The sequence below is a fragment of the Haemorhous mexicanus genome, chromosome 13 (assembly GCF_027477595.1).
Source record: "Haemorhous mexicanus isolate bHaeMex1 chromosome 13, bHaeMex1.pri, whole genome shotgun sequence".
Classification (NCBI taxonomy): domain Eukaryota; kingdom Metazoa; phylum Chordata; class Aves; order Passeriformes; family Fringillidae; genus Haemorhous; species Haemorhous mexicanus.
Window position 1 is genome coordinate 13,425,314 of NC_082353.1, and position 12,159 is coordinate 13,437,472.

Consider the following 12,159-nt stretch of genomic DNA (forward strand, 5'->3'; position numbering starts at 1 on the left):
ATCTTCAGTCACCGTTTTTTAATTCCTCTTCTTGTTTGTTTGTGTAACCTGAGCTTTAGGTTATTTTGCTTAGGTTAAAGTACCATGTGGCAATTGAAAGAATTTGTCAGAAGAAAAAGTTTGCAGTGGTAGAAAAGGCTTATAGCATTAAGCTAAAATTGGTAATTTAGGAAAATTTCTTCTCTTCTTGTCAGTTATTAGTGCTAGTGCTAATATTTCAGAAATTATAGAGTAATATGCTCAGATGTTACAACTGTTGTGGTACTTGCATTAACTAATACATGTCTGCACTGCTTTTTCCATGCAGGTTTTGTTAAAGAAATCAGTACATTATTACCTTTGGGGTTTTTTAGAAAAAATATATTACCTGTAACTGCCTCTTGTGAGGAAATCTACAATCAAGAAAAATTAGTATTTTTGAAATCTGCAGTAGAACTTGTGTAACACTATATGGTCAATTCCATCCCTTCCCAATGTTCATATTTAGGGTTCTCTGTAATACCCTCTCTGGTAATCCCACAAGTGTGGGGTATATATGATGAACTGGAAATAGAGGCATGTCCAGTTATTGTCTGATCATGTTAGATCTAAAATCTGTTCTAGAGAAGGGCTACAAAACTGTAAGAACAACTCTGCTAAATATGTTAGAGCCAGAAACAGTGATTTTTAAACCATCTGTCCAACTTAGGCTTGGGATTGGAAAACATAGGGCACAGAAATGAGCAGAAATCTTCAGTTCTGATAAATTCTACTACAATTGTTGTGTGGTAATATTCTAAATAAGGAGTTCTCTCTTGAAAGTTGAGAATTTTCTGAACATTATTTAGCACTGTTTTCTGATGGGCAGTTGAAATTGCTTTTAGAAAAACTTGTGCAGATAATTGTAGCTGAATTTGAAAAGTTATTGTGGGCTTCTTGGGGCAAGAGCTGCAGAGTGTGTCTGACCTCCTGTTTTCTGCTTCCATGGCTAATTGCAGGATTTCCAGACAGCTTGATCTGCTCCACTTTGGTTTCTCTGCTTCTGCAGTTGATTGCTTGAAATATGCTAATAAACTTTTGTTCTACTTTACTGGTTTTTTGTTTGTTTCCTTTTGTAGATCATTTCCAGTGACCCATTCTGGGTCCCCACGACTGAGGAGGAATATTTGCACTTTGGGGAGAAGGCAGACTCGGAGAACCAGGCCCGCAAGTACATGAATGCAGTGAGAAAGAGAAAGGGGCTCTATGTGGAAGAAAAAATCGTGGAGCACGCTGAGAAGCAAAGAACTCTGAGCAGAAATAAGTAGCTGTGTCTGCCCCCTTTCTCTCTGACACAGCTAAGTGTGGGTGGAGTGTTTTATATGCAGCAGATGCAAAATTTCATCTGGACTTTGTTCTTTGATACCATTTTTCTTACATGCTTTGTCTCTGGCTTATGTTTTAATAAACTTAAGCCTTTCCAAGTTTTGTACAGAGAAAATAGTTTATTTATTGAAATAAAATAGAAGTATTCACTGCAATTGTCTCAATTTTTAAAATTTAATGCCCTATTGAACATCCTGTCACAAGAATTAGGAACTCCCAATTCAGTTTGTTTCTTTCTGATTTGTCACATGTAGTTACAGTAAGAGCTGGTTAGCTAGCTTCTTGCAAATAAACCATGCACTGAATTTAGCTCTTTAGTGGTTTTGACTGTTTTTTAAATTCATTTCTGTGATGTATTTGTTTCTTTCCCATACCTTTCATAGTTACCTGTATGCAAAGAGATGTAGGCCTGTTAGGAGTTTCTAAACTATTTGTTTTACTCTATTCCTCACGTGAGCAGTTATTTAAACTAGTAAGATATCTTTATATCTTACATCTTTTAATATATCTTTAAATCAGAGGGCAAAAATAGCATATGTGGAAGTCAGCACTGCAAAAAGCTGAGCAGGATTTGTTTTGTTTTCCCTCCTTAGAACACACCTTATTAAAAACTTCATTTCCCACAGACTAGGTGAAGGGAATGAGTATTTCCAGTATAGATGAGAAACTGGACATCAATTTTCTTCCCCTACTTTATGCAGATAGTAAAGTACATTGTACTTGAAAACTCTGGAAGTAAAACAGCACTCTCAGTTAGAGAGGGCTTCCTCAAATATATCTGTCTGAAATGTTTTTTCATATTTAAACCTAGTGCCAGACAAGTGCCATTTACAGATGGGACTAGAAGCTTGCAGGTCTGCCTAAAACCTCCCACAGTGTGACTTGGCAGCAGAACTCGAATTGGGAGCTCAAGTGACTTTTCTCCTGGCCCTGATCATATCAACTTAAATTCTTCAGGGAAGGTATCTGATAGTTTTGCCTCTTCTATTAGGCTTTCTCCTTTCTGACTCCAGTTTGCTTCAGAATGCTGTGTAAATTTTTCTGTGCTTCTTGCTAGTTTCCTTTGGAAACAGAAACAGAGCACGCGGAGGAGAGGATGTGAATGAGCTGGACTATTTTGTCAGCACCATTTTTTTTAATGCATAATTTGAGTTCTCACATGGCTTCTGATTCATTTTGATTCTTGTTCATACCAGACTCCCTGTGAAAGCCCAAGAGTTGAAACTAGGCAAGAGAGTGTAGTTTTCTTTGTTGCATCATGTGTAGGAGAGGGACAGTCATGAAAACAGAGATAAGGGCTTTTTAGTACCTCTTGTAATGTTGGCACATTGTCCTTTGGTATTCATAAAATGTTTTGAAATTGGAACTTGGAGTAGAACCTCTTATTTAAAACCATCCATAGATATGTTGGGGTAGTGATAAAAAGTGTGTGCTTTTCATATTCTGTTATTCTTTACCAGTGTTACTTCTCAAATCTGCAGTTTCTGTGATGTGCTGCTTCAGTACAGCCCTGAGAAGGAAAACACTTCCAACATGAGTTGTCTGTGTAGGCTTTGCTGATCTTACTGGTGTTGAGACAAATAGTTTACATGCAAGATAAAATATTTACATGTAAATACCAATTTGATTTAGCAGCGTGTCTGAAGTTTGGGCTCTTATCTACTTGATGTGGCTTAGTCATATCCTCTGTTGTGATTTTGTGCTTTTTGATTTGTTTTGTGCTACTTTGGATCTACTCAAAAGTAGATAAGATAAAAATTAGTATTTATTTTTATAGCATCTATTAATAAACTGAAAAGGTTTTGGTTTTTTACAGCTGCATCATTCCATGGTTCTAAAACTCCTGCAAACCATGACTAATGGGAGGAAAAAATAGATACCATGAAATAGTGTGGTTTGGGCTGTTTGACAGATATTTGCTATTTCAACAGATGCTGTTTTCCTACAGGAGCTTGCTTTATTTATTTATTTATTTATTTGTTAATTTTTCCTTTCTTCCCCTCATCCCTCCTCCTTAATTTCCGCTTTTAGCAAAGATCCAACTGCATAATACTCCACTGGTTCTTTAGAGGAATATTTTTATAATCATCTTACTTCTTTATACTGAAACTGCTTATCTTTGTAAAGACTTGCTGATTCTGGAATTTGAACCAAAAAAAAAAGCCAAATTCAGTAGTGTTTTCCTGTTAGCATTTTCATGGCCTTGTAAAAGCCTTGTCCTTCACCCTTAGAAAGTGACATGTCTCACTGTGCTCCAGTGAGACATCTGGATGCATTTTTTCTCCCAGAAAAGCTGCTGGTGTAAAAGGGTAACAATAAATAATAATTTGCCCAGGCAGCAAAAATAAAACTTTAATCAGGAGCCCTGCATTTCCTACATGCTCACACAGGTTTGCTGCCCCCTGAGCAGGAGGGGAGTTCAGTGCTGTTACAAGATTTTTTTTTTTTTTTTGTGAACTGGCCACTGAGCACAGCTAAAATCTGCATCTTCTCAGGTGGAATTACAAATGGAAGGCAGATTGTTCATCATCACCAGTTCAGTGCTGGCTTTTTCCCATCTCTGGAGAGCTCTTTCCAGTTTTTTTCATACGGTTCTTTTACACTGTAATAAGTAAGGTAATGAATAAATCACTGTTACATCACTGCTTTCAGAATGATTTATGCCTGTGCAAACTGAACTGCTACCCTGGAGTATTTGCTCTTTTTTTTTTTTTTTTTTTTTTTTTTTTTTTTTTTTTTTTTTTTTGCTATAGCAGAGGCCTCAGAGTTAGGGGAGACAAGCCTTGAGAAACTCCTGGGCTTTAGTGATGATTCCATGACAGTTATATGGTTCATTGTCCCCTCTGCCATATTTTCATGAAAACAGTCATTCTGGATTATAACTTTCCTAAAATAGAAGACAAAGCCCACATTGTTTATCTAAAAAGGTGTCTGTGGAGTAAGCAACAGGCTTTTCAGAGGGCTAGTACAGAATAATCCCTGGCCTTTTTAACTCAGTGGGATATTTTTATGGCATTTGGAAAACAACATTCAGCAGTCTTCTCCTTGTAGGATTCAAGGAAATAGTTTGGAGTGGTCATCATGCAAGGCTGCCTAAACGCTGTCTTTGTGGAGCTGTAAGAAGGTTGATCATGAGGAAGAGACACATTTAATTATGCTTATAAAGGCCTTGACAAAGTCCATGACAGCTTCAGGAATTCTAATCCTTTGCTGCATCTGAAGGCAGTGTATCTTTTTGGCTAGACTTACCTCCTGAGCACTCTGAGATATTATTCCTGCTTTGTTCAAAGGGGAGGATGCAAAGTCAAGGTCAGTCATGTGGGAGTAGAGACTAAGATGACAAAAATCCCTCAAGGAATTTTTATGGCAGGACTTATACAGCCTTTTAGTAGTGGTTTTTGGTTGCCTCTAATACATGTGTGTGACTGTAAGTCCTGGGTTTTTTTCTTAAATCTTTCTAAGGCTCCTTTAAGTGATGATTTTATAACAATCAGCCTAATTTCAAAGGCTGGTTCATTTGCTGGGGGATACAGATACATCAAAAGCCAACTGGTGCTGAAATACAGTAGCAGACATGCTATGGAGCATTTTCTGCTTTTCATCTCTTGTCTTGTGGTAGCATTTACCTTTAGGAGATGAAGAGCAAGGCTCCTGAGTAGGAGAGGCTGGCAGTGCTGCTGTGAGTGACTGACAGCAGGAGCTGTGTGAGCAGCAGCTGAGGCTGCGCTTCCCCGGAGACTCGGCACAGAGTGCTCATGACAAGTGCTGCTGCCACTGCTCTGAGCACTGAAAGCTGATCCTATTTATGAATCCATGTCTTCTCCTTGTAATGTTGCTGTCTTGCAGTATGAACAGCTTAGGAAGGTTATTTTAAATTAACCTTCCTGTGTTAAAACAATGTCTAGTCTGTTCCTATCACATCCAACGTTGTAAGCATCAAGGCCAGCGAGTAGTTCGACTGCAGCTGGTGTGAAAGGGGAAGGCTGGAAGGGTAATGTAAAAATGTTGTGGAAAAAAACCTGTCACACTTGCATAGATGCCTTTATAGGAACTGTTTTCATTGCATAATGAGATTGCTTTGTGCTCTAGAAGTGGTCAATAATAGATAATGTGCAAGTGTGCTCTGTGGAAGATTGGCTGCCTTGGCAGGCAGAGTGTATTAGCAGTCAGAGCAGCCCTTCTGTGTAGCCTTGCTTCTGTGGAGGACTGTGTGAAGAAACAAGCCTCTGTCTCCTTTACTGTCCTGTAACTTCAATAAAAAGATTGTGGCAGGCTCTTAATTTTGGGAGCTTGTTGGAAGGGAGCTCTGCGTTCCCAGCAGCAGCAATTCCCCAGCTAGCAGTTCAGTGGCTACAGAAAGCAGCTCTAAATAACCTTTTTAATCCCATTTCTGCCAGGACCTCCCACTGAATCATGGCTTCTGGTGAATCTTGTTGCTGGGACAGGTGGAGCCTGAAGAACGGAATGGAAGTGTATTTTGCAGGTTGGTGTTCTGAGATCCACTGGGGATGCAGTTCTGAGACTGCCTGAAGGTGGGAGGCCCAACATCATGAAATTACAGAACTTACTCTTTCTCAACTAAAAGAATATTGTAAGAGAAGTTCCTTAATTGTTCTTTTGGTCTTGTGATTCTTGGCTGAACACCTCAGAGCACATGAAGAAGCCTTTGCTAACCTGGGCTGGCAGAGTTGGGCTATAAAAAATGGAAATACAGTAACCATCCTGCTTTCTGATAGCTGCCATTTGTACTTGAGTTTATCAGCATCATTTCTTCCAAAGAGAAATTATTAAAACTGTGATTAACATCACCGTGTCACAGTTACTTAACTGTGAAGACAAAGAGTTGGTGGCTGACAAGCTGAGCTCTGCTTTTCCTCTGGAGCTTGCAGGGAACACATTTCTCTGGTCAGAAAGAATTAAGCTATGCATTTCTTCATAGGTGACTAAAAAAAAGTCAAACAGCTGCATTTTCTAAATATGTCTGAAAGGTTTCCTTGCTTTTGTGTATAAACAGATTTAGTATTGATATTAGGAGTTAGGACTTGAGCAATGTCATTGTGATATTATGTATGAATCACTCTGGAACAATCCAAAAAGAGCCACATTGCCCAGTCCATGCTGTGGGGATGTGCTAACCCCCAGAGGGTGTCCTGTGAGCAGGCACACGGGGGCCAGAGGAGCTGGAGGTGGATATGAGCTTAAACCTCAGCTTGTGAGGAACAAAGGAGCTGTTCAGTGCAGGAAGGCACTGAGCAGTTGGCAGAGTCAGTGCAGAGTCTGAAAATCACATGTACAGTGTCAGAGACACCCCTCAGTGAGCCAGGACTGGTGTGGCAGGTGGATATAGAAAGGAATGGATATCCCTCCCTTTGCTGCCCCTCCCATTCCATGTAATACAGCAGAGCCTTTGGTTCTTAGGACTTGAGGATTTTTTAGGACTTGTACAGAGTTTTAGAACCAGAATCTCATTCTGAGTAATTTGTTGTTTATGTGACTGCAGTTGAATCCTGTTTGATTTCTGCCAGATGAGGATCTGGGTTTTGTGCCACTTTCATTTTGTTCTTGACTTAAAAGGTGACAGGTATCTGTGATAGTTGCTGAGCCCTTTTTCCTCCTAGGTTTGTTACTGGAGAGCAGAAATATGTCTGCAGACTTGTGAGTGCACCTATAAATAGCAGGCTACTGTACATAAGATTGTTACAGTTGCCAGCCCTCTCTTTTTATGGCAAATCTTGTGATACTTTGTTTTTCCTAAAAACCACAGGTCTTGTATTTCATCAGAATCTTGGTTTTCATTTAAAAAAAAAAGTTTCCAGTTTGATGTTGGCACCAAATTAGAGAAAAACATGACAATGTTTGTAGCTTCACCATGATGGCAGAAAAAACAAATGCATACAAGAACTCCCAAATATAGTATTTTACTTTAAAAACAACAAACAAAAAATCCCAAACCATCAAGCAAATTAAAGACCTGTGGTTTTGAGAGACAGACTCTTAATGTCTGTGTTGTGGTCTTTTACTGTAACTGTAAAAATGACTTTTGTAATACTTTTTATAAAGTGGTGGTGTGTTTTTTTCATTGCAGATAAGCTTCTTGCAAAATCCTTATTGAAAAAGAAAAGATGTTGCATCCTTTGGAAACATTGGTCACTTCATAAAACAAAGAGCTGCTAATAGTCCCTGAACAGATGCCTTTTTCCCTAGATGTGATTCTTGATCTGAGTCTGCATGATCCAAAGCAGAAGGGCTGGAGGCTGACAGTAAATCTGCTGAAATATCGAGCTGTTGTGGAGGGAAGTGCCAGTCTTGCTTCTTCCCTTTTTGCTCAATGTATGCTGAGTTATCCCTGCTTTTCATCAGGGTAAATGTTTAAGGAGAAATTTGTTCTGTTGTCATTTTTAGACGTCAGATTTCACTTTTTGAAGATTTTCTCATGATAGAGCCCTCCCTTAGCCCCCAGTCTGACTCAGCAACCCAGTGTGTGTGTGCTGTGCTTTTCCTGGAGAAGTCTCAAGTCATCACTTCCTTCAGGTGCTCAGGCTGAATCTCTGTGGGTCTGGGCACTGCAAACTGAACTGGAGCTCTCCTCCTCTCACCCACTCCTGTGAATTGACCACTCTTCTTTTCACAGAGAGAAAGATTAAATGTTTAAGTCTTGCATAACATAATTATACAGCACTCCAACAAAAGGGAGAAAAATGGCAAGTTGTTGTGTTTGATATTTCAGATGTAAAAATCAATTTGAAATTACTCCAGATCAGATTTAATCATCCTGAATAAGTAATGAAAGGGCAAAAAAAGTCATTGAATAAGCTTTTCACTCTGCTTTTGTTGACAATAAATGCTGTTACAGATGAAGCAGTTATCAGGGCTGAAGAGAGAAACATGATTACTGGAAAAATTGGCAAACTTCACTTTTGAGAATTGTGCAACCAAAGGTAAGATTATGGAAGAGAAAATAAGAATTTGGTAAGTTCAAAGGCCTTTTTGCTACAAGAAACCTTCTTTTGGAAAGGTTAATGGAGCTGTTGCAGAGGAGGTTAGCAGAAACAATGATTATCTGATACTTAAGAGATTGAAATTTTGCAATGTTTGTTAATTTTGAAATCAAAAGATATTTTCCATGACTTTGAGCTATGTTGGTTTTATGTTGTTATACTCTAAAAAGCTTCTTTTTGGAATTACAGCAAAGTAAAGGGAGCTAGTTTATTTTCTATCCCTTTTACTCCATAGATTTAACCAAATCTTATTAATTATAGATATATTTTCAAGGCAAACATGTGGGCTTCCTCTGTCATGCCATGTTTCCTTTTCTGATGGTGCTGTGTCAAACTTCTTGGTGATGATACTCAGCACTGACTTCCAGTGCCACTCTCCAAGAGCATGCTGCTTTCTCTAGAGATATAAAAACAGGGGAGAATATCCCAGGAACTCACCAAGTCAGTAAAAAATGTGTTTTCTCATTCTGCCCTGACAGATATCTTTGTGAACACTACCTGTTTTTCTCTACAATGTTTAAAAAGCGAAGTGTGTACTTGGGGAAGTGCATGATTTGTGACTGGTGCAGCAGTGGAGGAGCTGGTGGCAGAATCTGGGGTGTTTTTTCTGTGCTGATTGCTCAGGGATGTATTATATTATCTAATCAGAAGTCATTACCGGTCTGTGCAGCATTAATTCATGCAGCCTTCCATACATACCCTCTGTTTGGTCCCCCAGGGCAGGATGGCTCTCTAATGGATCACATTCCCCAGATCAGCTGATAGGGCTGCAGCACTGCCCTCACCCACACAGAGGAGCTGCAGAGTGAGCTCACGTGGAACTGCCCAGGGAAGAAGTCCCAAACTGATTTTCTACACTCACATTTCAGCTAAAGAAACAACCTTCGGCTTTCTTTGTTTGTTTAAAAGAAAATAAGAATAAATTGTCCTGGTGTTCTAGAAGACACACCAGGAATCAACAGGTTTTGTAGATGATGGTTTCCTCATGATGGTTGTTCTTCCAGCACACCCACATTAGTAGTGGAAAAGACCTGATTTTACAAACTCAGGATTTCTGTGCTGGGATATGTGGTGGCTTCAGGTGGGTTTGGTGTGAAGTGTGTCTGGCACTGAGCACTCACCCTGAGCTCAGTGTGCCATGGAATGTTTGCCAGGCAGAAGTGTTGGGAGTTCTGGGACAGGGCAAACAGGAGTGTGAGGGTTGCTGCTAAGAAAATATGGGGGTTCAGAGGTGGGGCTGATTTCTTTCCTTTTATACACATCAATAAAATTGATGTGTATAAATTGATTGTATACACATTGTGATTTTATTGATGTGTATAAATGGAAAGAAATAAGTTAATAATTCCTCTTTTTAAGAAGGATGTTTTGAATACTGAGAAACTCCTTCTCCACAGCTGTAAGATGCATTTAAATCACCCAGCAGAAGCACTGATCTATATTCATGTAAATGTGTTTTGATGTCCTCTTAAAAGTTTAAATGAAACACCCACGTCCAGGAAGCTGCTTCTCTCATGTGGGAGCACAATTGCAGTTCTTCCTTAAATGTACTGGTAGGACATCTTTTTCACTTCAGAAGCACTGAACTTTGGCAATTTATATTTATTTGAGATGAAAGAGGCGAGCTAACAACTTGACACCACTTCTAAATAAGAGGAGACCTTGGTTACAAATTCATTTTAAGCTTAATTTTTGATGAATTGCTCATTCCTATTGCAGATGATTAGCAGCACTCTGTTCTGTAAAGACAGATTTTCTTTTTACCACAGCACTGCAACTTTTACCCCTCATATCCACAGGAAAATGTTGCAGAAGGTAGAACAATAAAAATGTGGATGTTTTCTCAGTATAAACTTGTGTAATTTTTTGTCTTGGTAGCTAACATTAGTTAGCCAGTGTTGCAGCTCTTGTAGATCAGGGAAGTTTAAGTATTTATTCTGCTTGAGGGTCTTAGGGGGATTTTATTCTTGGTGCAGATTGGGATCTTGAGCAGCCTTTAGGATTTCAGTGCAGGGAAAAGCTGTGTATTAAACCTTAAATGAAAGGTCAAAGACAAACTCCTTTTTTAATGAGCCCCTTTGTTTAGTTCTGTGTAGGTATCAGTGCTTCTATTTGAAATGGAACCAGGTTTTTTATTCACATGTGTGTATGAAATTTTCTATGTAATGTTTTAGGGGAGAAAAAAGGGATTGAGACCCTTGCAGAATAAGTTTTTTCATGAGTGAAGCTCAGAACAAAATCTACAGCACTGTGCTGTATTACCTTGGGAAAGTACTGCCTCTGTGGCTTTTATCTGATGCTCAGCTCAGGCTCTACATGTAGGTCTGTTTGATTATTGCCCCTTGGAGCAGATAAGTGCAAGCAATGATCTCACTCTGTTGTTACGATAATTTCTCTTTGGGGATTCTGACCTTCTTCATATTTCAGTGACATCATCCTTTTTGCAGACTGTAAATCACTGATGCTGACTCCTGACCTTGCTAATGAAACCTGCAGAAATACAGTATGGAATAGCAGAATGCTTATATTGATATTGTGGGATGTGTAGCTAGCTTTTAGCTGCTCAAAACTACTTTTTAAAGGTAGTAAACTTGGATAATTGGAGATAAACTTGAATATATAACCTTGCAGAATCATTTTTTTCCTAACATGTCTGTTCTATGCCAACCCATGTACTGTGCACATGTGCATCTACCTCAGATGTAACTTCAGTGTTTTCTTTTAATTCTGTGAACTAAATACCTTTATTAATTAGCCTGAAACACAGCAGCAAAGGGAAACACTTTTCCACAGTGACCAACTTTGAAATTGCAGAAACACTGTAAAAAATAGACATACCACTTTAGCCACAGCAAAATGACCTCAATTCATAGCAAAGGCCAGTTTCACATGAACCAACAAAGACAATTTTCTCATTTAACACAGCAGGGTTTTAGTGGATGCAAAATTGCTTTCAAAATACCTCAGAATGATGCCTATCAGTTTCTCCAGTAAATACCTTCATGTCGGCATCCAGGGTGCTGCAGGGGGTGCAAGACTGTGGGAACTGCAAAGAGGCTGAAGAATTGAATATTCTTGCTGCAGTTCATTGCTGGATTGAAGCAGAGACAGCCTGTTTCCTTTGTCAGCCCTTCCATGTGTTGATTTTTGTGCATTTTACCTTTTGAGCAATGTAGGTCTTCTATGTTGTTGGTATTAATTTTTAATGCCCCATATAATGGCATTAAAACTCAGGTTTTCACCTGATTTTTGTGTCTGAGATCAGTTTGTGTACAGTGACTTTGACTATTTCTCCTGCACGTTGGGACAATTTCCTGTTATGTTTTGTGGCTTTTTACATGCAAGAAGAAAAGTTCCTAAGAGGATGGGATTGCAAAGTACACACCTGGATAGTTTGGGAGCTAGTTGGAAGGATGCAGAAATTACTTTTTCTTTTATTTTAGGCTAGCACATATAATTTTTGGCTTGTTCATGTGGTCTGTGTCCTAAACTAAAGGACTGATGGGCAGAAATTGAAGCTGCTTGGCAGTAGCAGTCAGTGTGTACAGTGATGTGCAAACACAATTTCTGTGAAGTTCCTGTCTCTGGGATGCGTTTGCACAGGAAAAGCATCATTCCAGAAGCCCTGCACTTGTAATTGCTAATCACAGTTTTAGTAGCTGCATCTCCCCTTTGAGTCATGTGTCAGCTCCAGGTCTCCAGTGGTGTCATAAATGTTTTAAAAAACTTGACTGGAGTAGTGAAATCCAAGTGAAAGAGATGAGGTTTGGTCCCTTCCTCTTTCCCTTCCCTCCCTCTTTCCCTCTTTGCCCATTCT

At 39.2% G+C, this 12,159-nt stretch overlaps 1 protein-coding gene across 2 annotated transcripts in view; it reads left to right on the forward strand.

Moving 5' to 3' along the window:
- EFL1 (elongation factor like GTPase 1) overlaps positions 1-1,653 on the forward strand; it is a 63,508-nt gene extending 61,855 nt beyond the window's left edge. For both annotated transcript variants that reach the window (XM_059858485.1, XM_059858486.1), the window contains exon 20: positions 1,098-1,653. In XM_059858485.1, coding sequence (XP_059714468.1) covers positions 1,098-1,286 — 189 coding nt within the window. In that variant the 3' untranslated portion in view covers positions 1,287-1,653. The remainder of the gene's footprint in view (positions 1-1,097) is intronic.
- The last annotated feature ends 10,506 nt before the right edge of the window (positions 1,654-12,159 follow it).